General features: G+C 43.6%; 1 protein-coding gene across 1 annotated transcript in view; it reads left to right on the forward strand.

Annotated features, from left to right (window-relative positions):
• The window catches only part of LOC144493110 (uncharacterized), a 191614-nt gene that overhangs the window by 140436 nt on the left and 32158 nt on the right, over window positions 1–19020 (forward strand). The window contains exons 6-7 of the mRNA XM_078212012.1: window positions 5592–5716; window positions 10052–10113. Of these exons, the coding sequence (XP_078068138.1) occupies window positions 5592–5716; window positions 10052–10113 (187 nt within the window). The remainder of the gene's footprint in view (window positions 1–5591; window positions 5717–10051; window positions 10114–19020) is intronic.

Raw genomic sequence — 19020 nt, forward strand, 5'->3', positions numbered from 1 at the left:
AGCCTGATGATCTCCAACTAATTCAGCCAGATCTGCTGGAGCCAATCTCTCCCCATAAAGCTTGGTCTGTGCCCCCTGTACAAGAATGAGTGGGAGATGTGATGATACTGTGATATATTTTATGTTTAAGATGAGTGTTTTGAAATTCAATTTTTTTTGCAGGCAGTCGGTGTGTCTGGGGACATGCAGCTCAGATGCTGGGAAAGCAGGATGATTACTCATTTTAGCCATGTAGTGTTTATTTAAGAGAAGACTACTAGACTGCTGTTTATAAATGGTGATTTCCCCTAGGATTTTTTTACTTAAAGGAATGGAAGCTGGGGTTTTTGTTTAGGTATATAGGTTCATGTAATAATCTGGTTAATGGGAGGAGCTAGGTATGTAACAGAGAGAGAAAAGCAACTTTCTGTTTTAGTTTACTGGCAGGGGTTGTTTAAAGCCAGAAGTCTACAAGCTGCTCTCTCTCCACAAAATCGCTCTGAAACTTCAAGGCTGTTAATCCAAATTAAAGCAAGTATATCTGTGATTGCTAACTATATTTAAAGTGAGTTTTAAATCTATAGGAAGAATGTTGTTTATTTTGAACTGAAATGGTGATAAATTAGAAATTAAAGTGGTTACTTTTCATGTTTAAAGATTGTTCATTTTGTTAAAGTTATGCTCAAACTGTGTTATGAATAAAGCTTGTTTTGATAAAAGATTTGATTTATTATTGTCACATGTATTAGTAGACAGTGGAAAGTATTGTTTCTTGTGCACTATACAGACAAAGGATACCATACATAGAGAAGGAAAGGAGACGGCGCAGAACGTAGTGTTACAGTCATAGCTAGGGTGCAGAGAAACATCAACTTAATATGAGGTAGGTCCATTCAAAAGTCTGATGACAGCAGGGAAGAAGCTGTTCTTGAGTTGGTTGTTTTGTGACCTCAGACTTTTGTATTTTTTTCCCGATGGAAGAAGGTTGAAAAGAGTACGTCCGAGGTGTATGGGGTTCCCAATTTGTCAGTGAAATTACTCCTGGAGTGAAGCAACTTTTCCTCACATTTATGGCAAAATAGACAGTCATTTCTATGACTGGCTTCATAATATACCTTGGGATTCTGGTACAGTATCTAACAGAGATGAGCTGATTTCTGCCTCTATGTTACTGGGGCCATTGTGGTGCCTTTTATTTGTAAAGGTTCCCCTGTGTAGATGGCTAGTCTGACCTTCGTATCTTCCAACCTCAGGAGTTGGATGCCCGATTGGAAGTCCTTATAGGTCTGTTCTCTGATAATGGAGACTGAAACTCCTATGTCCATCTCCATCTTCAAGGGATGGCCACTCACTCATACTTCCACCATCATTGGATCAACTTTTGTTGTAACAATATGTTTCAGAGGGGATACCTGCATGGTATGCTGAGGTACTGGCCTCGGCTTTCTTCCTCGGCAGCATGCATTGTGCCTGTTCCTGAAACTTCACCGTGGTTGTGTCCTTTGACAGTGCTGGCAGTAATCCATCGTCTGGCAACTGCACCTTTCTGAAGCTTGTTCTCTAATACTCTTGGGGTCGTCACTGCTTTTTTTTGACTATCTATCATAACAATAGGGTTCCTATGTGGAAAGGGGCCCTTTAACACCTGATTTACACAAGCACTCTCCATTGAGCATTGATTAAATGAGGTCCCTCCTTTTAATTGGAGGACATTGCTGCCTGATGCCCGTGTACTTCCTGAGCCCTTTTTTCTGCATTCTCAAGTGACAAGATTTTTCCAAGCCCAAATTAGGTTCTGCCAGCTGCTTCTTTTGGTTTGTTAGGCCATTTATTTTTAAAGTTTTTTTTTAAAGTTTATTTATTAGTCACAAGTAAAGCTTACATTAACATTGCAATGAAGTTATTATGAAATTCCCCTAGTCGCCACAGTCCGGCGCCTGTTCGGGTCAACGCACCTAACCAGCATGTTTTTCAGATTGTGGGAGGAAACTGGAGCACCCGGAGGAAACCCACGCAGACATGGGGAGAACGTGCAAACTCCTTACAGACAGTGACCCAAGCCGGGAATCGAACCCAGGTCCTGGCGCTGTGAAGCAGCAGTGCTAACCACTGTGCTACCGTGCTGCCCGACATACCAATCTATCCCACAACATTTTATTAAGAGGCAGTCTAAATTCACAATATTCAGCTAATTTCTGCAACAAGTACTAACCACTGTGCTACTGTGCCACCTGACATACCAATCTGTCTCACAACATTTCATTAAGAGGCAGTCTAAATTCACAATATTCAGATAATTTCTGCAACCTAGCCAAGAACTCAGTGACAGATTCTCCAGGAGTTCTCCCAGCTATGTTGAAGTGATATCTCTGGAGAATTACAGCGGGCTTTGGGTCATGGTGGGTTCTTACCAGGTCTACTAGTTCATAAAAAGTTTTCGAGTAAGGGGCATCTGGATAGGTCAAACTTCTATCACACTGAAAGTTGGGACCCTGCATGCTGTCAACAATATCACTTTGTCTCCATCAATGTTAGTGTTAGCGGACAACAAATTGATGAAGTTACGTATATAATATGAAACAGGCCAAACTGCAGTCAGAACCCCTCCATTAAAGATTAAAAGGGACAGATCCAGACAAGCAGGCAAAAGGCATGCTTTTAAAATGCAAACAAGGTCTAACACACAAAAGGGAGCCAGACAGGGTGGCACCAAAGGAAACTAAAGTAAAGGTACCCCCTCATCTAATCAAATCAGCACCACTGACCTAATCAAGTGATATCAGGAAGCCTTCTGGGCCTCAAAAGACTTCCTGAGATCAGCCAAACACCCACTGTTCAAGAAACCCCGGAAATTCTAGACCATTGATAAACCCATCGAACAGAAACGATTACCATACCCAAACATCGATACTGTACTTAAAACATCAAACAGAATGGTCAGAGTCAAATACTGTAAACAAAACATTAACATTTGAATCATACAACGTGTCAAAGTTCGAGTACAACTGTAGCCCATTGCGGCAGGCTTTTAGAGTGCTTTTGGGACAGTGCTGTTTGTATGTCCTGATTGCACCTCCGTCAACGTTAATAAAGTTGGACCGCTGTTGAACCTGACTCTGAGTCCGAAGTGGTCGTGTTCGCCCACTCGCGCTAACATTAGCATGGAAAAAGTAATGCATGCACTCAGTGTATTTGGACCCAGTTTTCCCCGCTGGTATCATAGAGCTCGAGTTTCCTGACAAGAGATATAATGGGCTTTTTTTACTGGAGATGATTCTTGACTTACAGAGGGAAAGATGGAGAAAAGAAAATTTCTCCTCATCGCCAATGTAGTAATTCAGCCAAACGACAGTTGCCTATAACCAACACCCATTATTGTGCACCAAAGGAAGGGCCATGCTTGCAGCTTACACTCAGGTAGTCTTCAGCTCGGGACCTACAACAATGGCCTGGTAGGGTAACAGTTTGATAAACCCCCACTGGCCACTTCCCATTGGACATTTTTCTGATCACTCAATAAGGCAGCTCACAGGGAGATCTATTGATGATCCCCCATGGCCTTTGTGGCCATCATAATAATATGCCAGTTGAGTTTTGGATGAGTTGAAATTTACAGAGCATGGAACTGACCAGGACAGTATTAAATGTGGGCATCCTGGTCTACTTCTCTCAGTACCACACTGCCTGCTAACTTTATCCATTCAGTCCCTAGGGTGTCGGCAATTTGTGATTCCTCTCACCATCTCATAAACTCTTCAACCTTTATTGTGCATTAGGCGTGAAATTGTGCTGACATTTTTAAGATAGGTCAAACAGAAGTTTCTCTTTAATAATGAGAAAAACAATAACGATGCATACTGGAAATTTGGGATAAAAACAGAAAACTCTGGAAGACATTCAACAGGTCAGGCAGTATCTGTGGAGAAGAAACAGTTAACATTTCAGGTCAATAACCTTTCATCAGAACTAAAAGATGTTCAAGATGAACATATTTTAAGAAAATACAGCTTCAGAGAAATGTGGGGGCGCAGGGACTGGCCAGGAAAATAACAAAAGTGTAAGGTGTGTGATAGGATGGAGAGGAGGAGTGATTAAAAGTTAAAAAAAGGTGATATTGAGGTAATGATGAAACAAGTATAGAAACCAAAGATGTTTCCAGAGTTTTTCATCACCTGTTTATTCCCATAACCTGTTGAGATTGACGAATAGAATTACTTTCCTCCTTAAATTCTACCTGCTGGTTATTACTGTATTATAATTTCTACTGAAGCACTCAATAGCAAGTGCCATGTTTTGAATCAGACCAGTGATTGAGCAAAGTGTATTGGAAATGGGGAATTGATTCAGTGCTGGTCAGTGCGATCTAAAACAATGCTATATTAACTTAACATTTCCTTTAGTCTGAGTGACAGCATGGTGTAAAGGTTTGTTGATAGAAGGTTGAGTGAAAAATAAACCGATGCAAATCTAAATTAAAGACTAAAGAGGAATTTTCCTGTCCCACCCACCCTGAGAATTGTAGTGGGCAGGGGGCAGACCATGCAAATGTCCGTTGGCTTCGGGTGGGATTTTCCAGTTTTGGGGCAAGCGTGGCTGGAAAATCATGCCCTAAGACTTTAGAATGTATATTTTACAGAATCTTGGAGTAAAATATGTTAATAAATAAAAGAATAAAATTGTCATAACAATCATAGTATTGGCCTGCTGAATATCGCCACACATTTGCCATCTTTGAAGCTGGAGGCTCCATGCTACAATGAATGTGATATGTGCACAAAAGGCCTCAATCACGGCCAAAATCAATCTAGTTGATTGAACCCACCGGCCTGTGAAGGCCAATGAGGGCACCACTTGCTATGGCTGTGAGGCTCCAGTGCTGCTGGCCCTCTGATTAGGCCAACAACAGCAAGAGCCTACCCACCTTCTGTAATTGACAGAGGGGTGAAAAACCAGAGAGCACAGTATAGGTGATTGAAAAAAGAACCAACTGCATGATGTGAACAAACAAAATAGTGCAGCAAGTGGTTAGGATCTTCAAATAGTGCCTTAGGATCTTTTATTTCCATCTGAGCATTTCGATGTTCAACATCTTTAACCCAGCAGCACTCCCTTGAGTATTGCATTGAAGTATCAACCCAGATTGTGTGCTCAAGTCTTTAGAATAGTGCTTAAGTCTATAACTTGTTGATTCAGAGGTGAAAATATTATCATTGAGCCAAACCTAACTCATTTTGTAAGTCGTTCAAGCAATAGCAAGTTTTGACTTCACCTTTAATGTTTCTAGGAACACTTCACCCATAGTTCTGAGAGTGGTTGGGATCTGGAATGGACTGCCTGCTGTAATAGTGGAGTCGGACACTTTAGGAACCTTCAAGCGGTTGTTAGATAGGCACATGGAGCACACCAGAATGATAGGGAGTGGGATAGCTTGATCTTGGTTTCGGACAAAGCTCGGCACAACATCGAGGGCCAAAGGGCCTGTACTGTGCTGTACTGTTCTATGTTTCTATGCTTCCTCTGAGGAGCAAAGTATAAATTGCCCTCATTATAGCTATAATTAAACTAGTGTGGTGAGAAAATTATTTAATCAGAATGATGACATTTGCCTCTAGATACTTCAGGATCCTGCAGTTGTTGGAAAGTATGATGCCATTGTGACGCACGCAGACAGCAATGCAGTCAAATTCTTCACTCACTGTGGCTTCAGCAATGATGTCATGTTGAACAATAAATTCAAGTAAGCATCTCCACCTCCTGACCATTTGATGATGGGTAAATTTAAGTTTTGTGAAACAAAATGTCATATCTTCTGACATCACATTCCACATTTTCTCTTACATTTCTCAGAAATAAGATTCCTCTTCCCGATCATCACTGTGTGAATGCACTTGAATAATATATTTTGCCTTACATTTTCTTTAATGTTGTCATCATATCTCAAAAAAATACTTTAGATTTAACAAGCAAGACCAATTTGCAATTATACACTATTGATAATTGTAATCCTCTCAGTACTTTTACTAAACAACAGTGGTCTTGAAATTCATTGTTCTGTGTTTCCTCATTTTGAATTCTACCCCTGTTAACATGCAGTTCATCCCAGTAATCAGCTCTCGCACTGCCAAACAATTGAAGGAACAATTTCCTGTTCTCAAAACTAAAAAAATTAATAGTTTGTACAAGTTTATCCTGTTGGAATTTAATTATCCCTTTACACCTCTGGCAAAGGCGAGTCAGGTAGATTCAAAGTCTCTGGCTACTGAAGGTTCAAAAGATATCTCAACTTGCTGGGGAAGGGAGTTAGGAATGGTTGTTTCAATTGAACAGTATGGGAAAAAGTCTACTGTCCCAAGCATTAACATTTTTCTCCTTAAGTGCAAATTCACAAAGTAGCAGTAAGAAATGTTATATGCTTCAGATTTGTACTGCTTTAAAAGTACAATCTATAAGGAAGTTATGATGAACCTTTGTAACTGGAGTAGTGTCCAATTCTGGGTACTCCACTTTCAGAAGGATGTGAAAGTTTCAGAGAGGATGCAGGAAATATATACTGAAGTGGGGGAAAACATAAAGATGGATACCTAACATATAAAATGGCTGCCTGGCACATAGAAAGTTACCTGGGAAAGCGACATTAAGCAGGCACTGACTTTTAGCGCAGACAGCTACTTGAAATTAAAACATGCAGGACAGACAGTTATTTACATGCAAGGAACAAATACTGCAGGAAGCCAGGGCTTGAGGCACTTTTAAGATAAGGACAGACCCGGGACAATAGGGTCCGATAAAGAGATTAGCCACAAATGGGAACGGGAATACATAAATGCAGGAAAACCAATTACTGTATGTATAGACCGAAACTAAGTCATTGATAAGTCACTGAAAGAGGAAATGTATCCATTCTATGAAACAATGCAATGTTAAAAACCAATGTCTGTATATGTCTGGCTGTAACGATGGGCCCGATTTTACCAAACCTTCGCGGTAAAGTGGGGGTCGGGCCTATACTGCGATCTGCACCCGATTCTGAGCAGATCGCGGCTTTACCGACACCCGATTCGGGCACGGGTCTGGCCCGCGCCCGAATCGGGCGGCCCAACTATTTAAATACATTTGCATGCATTTAAATCGACTGAATGAACCGCGCGCCCAACTCTACCGCCAAATCCCACTTTACCGTCTTCTGGTCCGATGCGGATCTACGCTCTAATCGACCTGCAAAATTAAAGTCTGAAGTCGTCGCTGCAGCTTCTGAAGAGCGGGGTCAGAGCCTCCAACGGCTTTCTGACCCAGGTCATCCTCTGGTTGGGAGGAGGTGGGTGGGTGGGAGGAGGGGGGGGTGGGTGGAGGAGGGGGGCGGGACCAAGATCATCCTCTGGTCGGGGGGGGGGTCCGCTGCCAGTCTGCGACCGATCGGTGGGGATGGAGGGGGGGGGTCCGCTGCCACTCTGTGGGCGATCCCTCCTCCCCACCGGAGGAGCGAATCCTTCCTGCCGGAGTGGACGTGCAGCCATGCCATCCCACAAAACCTTCAGGATGAAGCAATTCCTCACTAAGAAGATGAAGCAGAACTGGCCGATTCCACAGTGGATCCGCGTGAAAACCGGCAACAAGATCAGTACAAGTCCAAGAGGAGACACTGGAGAAGGACCAAGCTGGGCCTGTAAAGGGAGAGTTTTAACAACACCAGGTTAAAGTCCAACAGGTTTATTTGGTAGCAAATACCATTAGCTTTCAGAGCGCTGCTCCTTCGTCAGATGGAGTGGAAATGTGCTCTCAAACAGGGCACAGAGACACAAAATCAGAGACACAAAATCAAGTTACAGAATACTGGAGAGCACAGTTCCACTCCATCTGACGAAGAAGCAGCGCTCCGAAAGCTAATGGTATTTGCTACCAAATAAACCTGTTGGACTTTAACCTGGTGTTGTTAAAACTCTTACTGTGTTCACCCCAGTCCAACGCTGGCATCTCCACATCCTGTAAAGGGATACACCATCACTGGTACACTACCAGCCACAGCCATCTCTCCCGCTCTCTTGCCCCTGCAGGGAAGAGTAATCTGTGGCTGGTAGTGTACCAGTGATGGCGTACCCCTTTACAGGCCCAGCTTGGTCCTTCTCCAGTGTCTCCTCTTGGACTTGTACTGATCTTGTTGCCGGTTTTCATACGGATCCACTGTGGAATCGGCCGGTTCTGCTTCATCTTCTTCGCGAGGAATTGCTTCATCCTGAAGGTTTTGTGGGATGGTATGGCCGCACGTCCACTCCGGGAGGAGGGATCGGCCGCAGACTGACAGCGGACCCCCCCGCCCCCCCGACCAGAGGATGATCTGGGTCCCACCTCCCCCTCCCCCTCCTCCCCCTCCTCCTCCCACTCCCCCTCTCCCCCCCCCAACCAGAGGATGATCATCAGAGAGCTGCTCTCTCCGCTTTCTGCTTTTTTTTTCTTTCGCGCCCGGGCGCGCTGTCAGATTTTTTTTGAACTGCGCATGCACAGTTCAGAGCTCCGATCGGTCCGCCAGCGCTAAGCCCCGCCCACAGCGCAAATCGGACTGGAGCCAGCAAAACACCTATGGGCGCGCTGGAAGGAGGATTCCAGGCGCGGATCTATTTGACGCCCAAATTCGGCACTTAGACTCAAAATGGTAAAATCAGGCCCGATGTGTTAACTATCGATCCTACTCAACTGTAATGATGTGTTAATTGGCTAATGTCCGGACTATCCATTGTCTGAAAAATATAAAAATGAACCAGTCCTATTGTATCATTGAGAGAAGGTAGCTGCCTGAAGTACTGCGGAGTGCCAGTGCCTTTTCTCCATGAAGCTTCGTTAAATAAAACTGTATTGTTGAACCTCCAGTCTGACTCCGGTGGCAATTTTCCCACAACAATACTAAAATGGTTCTGGAGTTTAGACATTTCAGCTACCAGGATAGATTGGAGAAGCTGGGACTGTTCTCCTTATAGAATTGGTTGAGAGGAAATTTGATAGATGTGTTCAAAATAATGAGGGTCCAAACAAAGTAGAGAGGAACTGCTTCTATTGGAGGAAGGGTTGAGAATCTGAGGACATGGATTTAAGTAATTGTTAAAAGAACCAAAGGCAACCTGAGGAAATGCTTTCTTATGCTGAGGGTGCATACTGTCTGAAATGCGCTGTTTGAAAGGGTGGTGGAGGCATGGCTTTAATAAAGGAATCTGATAAGCACCCAAAGGGGAAAAAAATGCAGCACTACAGGGAACAGATGGTAGCCATGACGTGGAGATGCCGGCATTGGACTGAAATCATAGAATCCCTACAGTGCAGAAGGAGGCCACTCGGCCCATCGAGTCTACACCGATCACAATCCCACCCAGGCCCTATCCCCATAATCCATGCATTTACCCTAGCTAGTCCCTCTGACACTAAGGGGAAATTTAGCATAGCCAATCCATCTAACCCGCACATCTTTGGACTGTGGGAGGAAACCAGAGCACCTGGAGGAAACCCACGCAGACACGGAGAGAAAATGCAAACTCCACACAGTGACCCAAGCCAGGAATCGAACCTGGGTCCCTGGCGCTGTGAGGCAGCAGTGCTAACCACTGTGCCACTGTGCCACTCTGTAAGGGCATAGCAAGGCAGCAGTGCTAACCACTGTGCCGCCCTGTAAGGGCACATTAAGAAGTCTCACAACACCAGCTTAAAGTCCAACAGGTTTATTTGGTATCACGAGCTTTCAGAGCGCTGCTCCTTCATCAGGTGAGTGAGTAAATTTAAGTTTTGTGAAACAAGATGTCATATCTTCTGACATCATGCTTCATATTTTCACCCCACTCACCTGATGAAGGAGCAGTGCTCTGAAAACTCATGATACCAAATAAACCTGTTGGACTTTACCCTGGTGCTGTGAGACTTCTTACTGGGAACACATGGGGCACAGGGACTTGCTAAATTGATTTTCCAGAGGACTGGCATGTTTTCAATCTGCTGATTGGTCTCCTTCCGAGCTCTGAGCTATGAATACAAATCAGAGATTCTGATTATTATTGCAATGGCTGTCTGTTTTAAAGGATTGTTTTAATTGCAGGGAATTTGAAGGTGATTGGACTTATGCTACCTTGATGAGCTATTTCCCACCTTTCTCTTTGGGTAAGTACAAGTTGCCATACATCTGGCTCATTGCTAGAAAAAGCATTTAAATTTATTCATATTTCTGTCATTGCTTCTCCTCGAATAATTTTCAAAATCAGCTTGACAAAAAAACAATTTGTAGGACTCCAATACAGATGCTTTGAAATTGGTTGCTAGATGATGCATAATTGGGGCAAGGTGCCTCACCACTTGATTTTCTTCCTCACTTCCTATAAAGTAGCATTATGTCTTGTCCAGATGGCTAGCTGAGATTGGAAAGAGATACATGGAATAATTGCCAGTGAGAACCAAATGTTGGGATAGGTAGGCCAAATAGGAAAACCCAATAGTCCTAATAGTATTAGCATCTATTAATATTAAAGCACTCATATATATTAAACAAAAATCTGCAAAGTAAGTACATTTGAGAGAATGTATATTAGATGCCATTATAACCTGATAACAGACATTAAATTATTGAAGTTTGTGAGAACAAATACAATGTATTAGGCATAGAGCCAGATGATCAGGGGACCATATGTGTAGAATGTTGTGGGTTCCTTAAATCACTGACATAAAGGATTTACAACAAAGGTCATTTATTCCTAAACTTAACAGCTACATTCAATACTTGTGCCCTGCCCAAGATCCCAGGGAAGACGCCATGCTCCCACCACATGACCACTTGGTCTACTTCTTCCCCATTTAATTGGGATACCCAATAGCATGAGACGTAAAAGTGTGCACAATAGGAAACTATGTACAGACTATTGTGTGACATGCTATTAAACAAACTGAAAATGCATAACTATTGTCATATATATATTGAGGTACAGATTAAGCTGTAGCAACTGGTGCATAGCACATCATGTCTCTTTCCTCCCTTTTCTGATGGAATAAAGCTGAACTTCAAAAATCAGTTCTAGGTGAAGTGGTGGTAAAGCCCTAAATTTTTTTAGGTGCCCTGACCATGTAATTACACTAGTTGGTGATGTAATCTTTTTGTGACCAGTGTCCTCACTGTTAGCGACATGCGAAGTTTCATCTGTATGTTTGTCAAGTGCAGGATTTCCTGCATTGGCCTTTGTAGGAGTTTGCAAGTCCGCTGGTACAAGGGGGCTGGTGCCATAGGCCTGATGACTGAAGTGGTATGTTGTCAGTTGGTGCTGGTTCTGTTACTTGCAGAAGGTTAATTCTATTGTGTACATAGTGGACACTGTCTGAGGCTACCACATATCTGTTCATTTGCAGGACATTACTGTGTGCTACCACCAGCTTGCCATAGCCATGCGCGGTTTGAATCTTGACTCGTTAACCTTGTATTATAAGGCTGAGTCTATGGGCATTTTGTTCACAGTGCATTTTGCTTTGCAATCTGCGTTGCAGGATGGCCCTCATTTATGTTGGTTTCAAGTTTAAGCTGCATCAGAGCCTTGGCAGTAGGAATCATAGTGCTGTTGCGCCTGGAAAGAAGTCATTCTGCTGACAAGGGCAGACCCTGTTATGGTAGATTTCACATCCTAAGGCTATGTAGCACGTTGGCTGTGCAATCCGTGCTCATTTCTTGAGAAGATGCATGGCTGAGTGAACTACACGTTCTGCTAAATGGTTGGACTGTGGATATAGGGGGCAGCTCATGTTATTCTCCAAGTCCCAGGTGTGAGCAAAGATGCAAAATTCAGCAGAGATGAATTGATTAGCATTTCCTGTCATGAGTCTCTGTTGGATGTCATGTGTGACAAAATGTCTCTTAAGCTTGATGGTTATTGTTTTACTCATCATGTTCGGTAGTTAGTCAAATTTAAACCATCAGGAATGTGATTTAATAAGACTAAGTGTTGTTTACCATTCCACTCGAAGATGTTAGCAGTTGTGAATGACCGTGGGAGGTCCAGGACCTCATGTAATGCATCGGTTCCTTTGCTTGTTGCAGCTTGATTGCATTGCACTGTGTGCTTCTGGAGATTTCTCATCCATGTCTGTGTACATGAAGAGCCAGTCCAGTGATTCCTTGGTCCTGTATCTGGTTACTTCCAACCTGGGATACCCTTGGCGTAGTTGTCGTGTGTAGTACCTCTGGAGGGAGCTAGGAAAGGCAAATCACTGGCCACGCAGTATTAGTCCACCCTATGTGGTCAGTTTATCTCTGATGACAAAGAATGTGTGGAGTTCCCTTAAGGATGCTGGCCAACCCCTCATAATGATGTTTTGCAGTTGCCTGCATGTGATGTCTGCATGTAAGATCTACTTAAGTTCCTGAATTCCACAAGAAGGCAATACCTCTGTTGCCATAATGTTTACTTCTTCCTCATGATCCGCCTGATCTATGGTGGGTAAGAAGACTCTGGAGAGTGCATCAGCCAAGTACAGCTACTTGTCACATTTGTAGACATGATGTAGAGATGTTGGCGTTGGATTGGGATGGGCATAGTAAGAAATCTCACAACACCAGGTTAAAGTCCAACAGGTTTATTTGGAATCACGAGCTTTCAGAGCGTTGCTCCTTCCACAGGTGAGTCAGGTCACCTGAGGAAGGAGCAGCGCTCTGAAAGCTCACGATTCCAAAAAAACATATTTGTAGATAATGCTGAGGTTGTAGCAGTGCAACTTTAGTATCATGTATTTCAGCCAAGCAAATGCAGTGTAGAGAGGTTTCTTCAGCCTGTTATGAGTGGCTGGTGATCTGTTTCAACAGTTACAATGTGCCCAGATGAGATCATGAAATTTCTGACAGGCGAAGACTAAAGCAAAAAGTTCCTTTCAATCTGTGCATAGCGAGTCTCAGTGTCAATAATAAAGAGGGAGAAGATAAACGATGAGATTAAACTAGCAAGAGCTTCTTTAAATGAATAAAAAGGAAGCAAGGCCAAAGTGAACATAGGCCCCTTAGACAATGAGACTGGGAAATAATAATGAGGAATCAGGAAATGGCAGAGGAGTTAAATAAATACTTGGAGTCAGTCTTCATCGTGGAAGACACTACTACTATTCCAAAAATACTAAATAATCAAGAGACAGAAGCAGAGGAGGAAATAAATTCAATAACAATCACTAGAGGAAAAAGTACTAGGGAAACTAATGGGGCTAAAGGCTGATAAATCCCCTGGACCTGATGGATTGCATCCCAGGATATTAAAGGAAATAGTTAGAGATTGTGGATGTACTAGTAGTAATCTTCCAAGAATCCTTAAATTCCGGAAAAGTCCCAGACAACTGGAAAATTGCCAATGTAACACCTTTATTCAAAAAAGGAGGGAGACAAAAACAAGTAACTATGGGCCAGTTAGTTTACCACCTGCCATTGGGAAAATGTTGGAGTCTATTATAAAGGATGTAATAGCAGAGCATTTAGAAATGCATAATCTAATCAAAGCAGAGTCAACATGGCTCCTTTGAAGGGGAAATCATGCCTGACAAAATTATTGGAATTCTTTGAGATGACAAGGAGCAGGATAGATAAAGGAGAACCAGTGTTGAAATACACTTGGATTTCCAAAAAGCATTCACTAAGGTACCACACAAAAGGCTATTTAATAAGCTAAGAGCCCAAGGTGTTGGGTGTAATATATTAACATGGATAGAGGATTGGCTAACTGATAGAAGACAGACAGTTGGAAAATAGAGGTGTATTTTCAGGGTGGCAACCTGTAATTAGTGGAATACCACCGGGATCCGTGCTGGGGCCACAATTATTTACAATATATATTAATGACTTGGACAAGGAAAGTGAATGGACTATTGCCAAGTTTGTGGATGATACAAAAACAGGTGGGAAGGCAAGTGGTGAGGATAATACAAAGTGCCTACAAGTGGTGAGGATAATACAAAGTGCCTACAGAGTGCCTACTGTGGGGTAATGCACTTTAGTAGGAAGAATAAATCGGCTGAATATTATTTAAATGGAGAAAGAATACAGAAAACTGGAATATAGGGGGATTTAGGAGTCATAGAAACAAAGAAAATAGGAGCAGGAGGAGGATATTTGGCCCTTTGAGCCTGTTGGAAATCCAACATTATGATCATGCTTTGTATGTAGTTGGGTAATGCCCCTTTAAGAGAGCGGGTCAGTGACTCAGGTCACAAGTTCCACCCTGACTGGAGCTTGCTAGAGCAGTCTTGTACTGACTGTGCTACTGTTACGATGTTGAACAAACCATTCCTGTTTGATCTACGCCTACGTACCTTGTGGTCTCTTTATAGTCCATAACAAGACCTCAACCATAATAACTGGCGATGAGGCCCACAGACTACATGTTACTACCAGACTTTTGGACAAAGGGAGGAAGATCAGACGTCACCCAGATTTTGAAAATGGCGTGAATTGACGAGGTAGTGGGGTAGACTTGCAGGAGACAGGCGTAGGCATCGAGCGAAGCAGTCGTGAGGGTATTCGGGCTGCATTCAATGCCTCAAAAAAAGGTACTTGCGAGGAAACGGGCCAAAGGCGGTGGTCATGAGGAGACCCGGGCTACAGTCGACATCTAGAATAAGGGAGGGAGCTCTCAATCAGGAGTACTGAGATCGTCATGGAAAAGCAATCGCGAGGGTACTTGGGCTGCGGTCACTGAGAAGAGTAGTGAGAGCATGACTAGCACAGTCGGTAAGTGAGCAGCTGATGCGAAGAGCGAGAACACGAGGGGACGCAGACTGCAAGCTGCTATTGAAATGCAAGTGGAGGGAAAGATTCCTGCCGGCAGGAAGAGAATTTGGAGTGATGGGACCGTTCAATGAAGAAAAGGAGAGCTGGACATTGTATACTGAGCATTTTCATTTATATTTAAAAGCCAATAAAGTGGTAGCAGTCTTTCTGAGTACCATAGGAAGTAAGATGTTCGTTACACTAAGAAGTCTGGTGCAGGCAGAGAAGCCCACGGAGAAAGCCCTTGGGGAAGTGTGCAAGATGTTCAGGAACTATTTTGCACCCAAGCCAATAATGATAGGGGAACGTTTTCGGTTTTATAAAAGGGGCACAGCTGGAAGGAGAATCCATCACTCAATTTGTGGCCGTTTTAAAATGATTGGCAGAACACTGCAAACTTGATGGGTTTCTTCAAGATGCTTTACGGGACCATTTAGCTTGTGGCCTCCCTAACAAAGCTGTCCAACAAAAACTTCAAAGTAGCCTTTGAAATAGCCACCGTGATAGAGTTGGCCGCCAATGAAGCAACATGGTTGGATGTCAGTGCCCAAGTTCATAAAATAGCCAAACTGCAGCGGAACGCTGTGCCAACTGCAGAACGTTGCCGATCTGGCATGTCTAGCCACAAAGGATCAACATTCTGGACTCGTGAAGCCCAATGCTGCAGATGTAAGTGGGTGGTGCATATTGCCCGAAATTGTGGAACGTAACTTGAAGACAAAGAGAGGAATCAAAGAGAAACTAACCTGAAGACAAGACATGAAGTACATGTCGCCAGCCAGGAAGGGGACACGGAGTCAGCTGAAACGGCGGAGGAAGCAGAACAGCTAAATGTTTTATCAGTCCAAGGAGAAGCCGATCAGTTCTGGATCCTTCCCAAGATAGAAGGGAAGACAATTAAAATGGAGGTAGATATGGGGGCAGTGGTGTCGCTGATTCCTGACTCAGTGTACACAGCTAAATTAAAAGCACTGCTGTTTAAGCCTCCCAAGATTATCTATGAACCTACATGGAAAAGTGGTGTCACTGAAAGGATATGTACTGGCGAAGGTACAACTAAATAATCAGTGTGCAAAATTACCATTGTACATAGTCAAGGGCAACTATCCTGCTTTGTTTGAATGCTCCTGGTTGCAGAAATAGAAAGTAAATAAGGACGTGGTGAATAAATAGACTGGTGGACTTGAGCAAGTCTACAAGATGTCCTGGATGAGTATAAGAATGTGTTCAAAGGGACTCTGGGTGAGATGAAAGAGGAAAAATTAAAATTCCGTTGAAGCCAGAGATTTGTTCGAAGTGTTTGAAGGCATGTCTGGTTGAAGTATGCCATCCGGTCAAAAGTGGAGACAGAACTGGAATGACTGGTGAACATGGGGTAACCAACAGCGAATGGGCCACTCCAGTTGTTCCAGTTTTAAAAACAGATGGCATGGTTAGAATCTGTGGGGACTTCAAGATCACTGTAAACCCAGCACTGTATTGGGGTCAATACATACTTCCTCTCATTGAGAACCTGTTTAGTGGATTGGCAGGAGGGAGGTAATTTTTGAAGATGGACCTATCACAGGCCTATCTCCAAATGGGTGTCGGGGAAGAGTCCCAGCCACCTCTGACAATATAGTAACTCATCTGGGACTTTTTCGCTACAAGCAAATTCCTTTGGGGTCACCCAGAGGGCAATGGATCAAATATTAAGTTGGTTATTGAGGGTCCATTGTTACCTGGATGACATTTTGGTGACAGGCTCCACCCAAGAGGAGTATTTGAAGAACCTAGAAGAGATCCTCAGAAGGTTGCAGGATCATGGCCTGCAAGTAAAAAAAGAAAAATGTAAATTATTTAGAGATTCGATTGAGTACCTGGGCCATGTCATCAATTGTGAAGGTTTACACAAGGCACTCGAGAAAATGGATGCTGTTAAGAAGGCTCCTATCCAAAGACTGTATTACAATTACGATCGTTCATGGGCTTGGTAAACCACTATGTTAAGTTTGTGCCAAATCTGGCATCTGTGCTAAAACCCTTACACCAGCTATTTGGGAAAGACCAGCTATGGAGATGGACCCAGGGGTGTGAAGAGGCTTACTGGGAATAAAAACAAGCCTTAAGGAGTCAGAAGTATTAACCCATTTTGACCCAACTTTGCCACTGTAATTAGCCTGTGATGCCTCACCTTATGGGGTTAGCATTGTAGTGTCGCATATATTGCCTAATGGAGAGGAAAGACCCATTGCCTTTGTGTCAAAGTCTTTGATGAACACGGAGGAAACCATGCTCAGGTTGAAAAGGAAGGATTGAATATTGTGTTTGGGATGAAGAAATTCTCACGTTTCCTCTATGGCTGGCATTTCGTGCTACTAATTGATCATAAGCCGCTCACCACCCTTTTTGGGCAATGTACAGGAATACCATCAATGGCGGTAGCATACCTACAAAGATGGGCACTACTTCAATCAGTATACTCCTATGATATACGATATTGACAATCATAGAAGCACGTCAATGCAGTTGCTCTTTCAAGGCTGCCTCTCCCTGGAGGAATGGATGTTCCTAATTGGAATTTAAAAATCATGTGTTTTTATCAAGAAGGTAAGGCACCAGTGTCCACAACCCAGGTGCGGAATGCTACTCGGAGCAACCCAGTCTTAAGTCAAGTCATGGATTTAGTCCTGGGGACAAACCATAGAAATCACCAGATTTGCGTCCCTACCTGTCCAGGAGGTGGGTTAAGAGGAAGGTTGCTGGAACAATCGCACCAAGAGCACCCGGGCGTAGTGTAAATGAAGGAGATTGCCAGGAGCTATTTTTGGTGGCCGATTGTAGACTCCCAGATTGAGGAGAAGGCGGGTTCTTGTGAATCCTGCGCTCTAGTAAAGAAGGCATCATTGTTATCTCCCCTTCACCCATGGGAATGGCCTGAAGCTCCCTGGCAAAGGATCCATGTCGACTTCTCAGGTCCAGTGGAAGGACAAAAGGTGGTGGTCGATGCCCACTCCAAGTGGCCAGAAGCGGCAATCATGAAGTCGGTGTCTGCAGATGGGACAATAGATCGACTTGATGAATTATTTGCTAGATTTGGGAATCCTGAAGAAGTGGTGAGCAACAATGGGCCCCAGTTTGTGACAAAGGAGTTTGGGGAGTACCTTGACCACCAAGGTGTCTGACAGGTAAGGTCAGCTCCGTACTACAAGGCATTGTCATATACGGTGCAGACCAGGGATGAGCTGGTCTGGAGGAGGCATGCGGACAACTGGTTGCTGCACCTTATCAATGGAGGGAAGTTCTCCAAGATCTTGAATCATTTCAGATGGAGCCTGGGGAACTGAATGAGCCGAGTGTCCCTGAGTCAGGAGTAGTATTACCCAGGGAGGAGGCGTTGGCGATGTCAGTGGAAGATAGAAACCAATTTTGAGAGGAAGCCATAAATGTGCGACAAGACCATCCGGAAATTCGGGAAATGACACCCGAGAAGGCGCCTGAAATGAGGAGACATTTGTCTAGGAACCGTCACCCCCCAGAAAGACTGATTATGTCAATTTAGACACTAATTGGATGTCTGATATTGGTGGGGGTTGGGGGGGCAGGTGTTGTCACTCAAGTTTCCCTGTTTCATGTTTCTTTGTATATAGTTTTGACTTGTATATGTGTTCGGGTTAATATCCACATAATTTTGTAAAAATGTATATATGTTCTATGGGAGTTTTTGAAATAAGAGGGGTGGGGTCCTCATGCATAAATCACAAAAAGCTAGCATGCAAGTTCAGCAGGTAATTGGGAAGACAAATACAATGTTGGCTTTTATTTCAAAGGGAATTGGGTGGAAGTATTCTGTGGCCTAGGGCTTGGCTCCTCCCTCTGCAACTGGATTCTAGACTTCCTAACCCACAGTCCGTAATCAGTAAGGACAGGCAACAACACCTCCACGATTATCCTCAACACCGTTGTCCCACAAGGCTGTGTCCTCAGCCCCTTACTATACTCCTTATATACCTATGACTGTGTGGCCAAATTCCCCTCCAAATCGATTTTCAGGTTTGCTGATGACACCACCGTAGTGGGTCGGATCTCAAACAATGATGAGACGGAGTACAGGAAAGGGATAGAGAATCTGGTGAATTGGTGCGATGACAATAATCTCTCCCTCCATGTGAGTAAAACGAGGAGATAGTCATCGATTTCAGAAAGCATAATGGAGGACATACCCCCTTCCACATCAACGGGGATGAAGTGCAAATGGTCGAGAGCTTCAAGTTTCTGGCTATCCAGATCACCACAAACCTGTCCTG

The sequence above is a fragment of the Mustelus asterias genome, chromosome 4 (genome assembly GCF_964213995.1).
Source record: "Mustelus asterias chromosome 4, sMusAst1.hap1.1, whole genome shotgun sequence".
Lineage (NCBI taxonomy): Eukaryota > Metazoa > Chordata > Chondrichthyes > Carcharhiniformes > Triakidae > Mustelus > Mustelus asterias.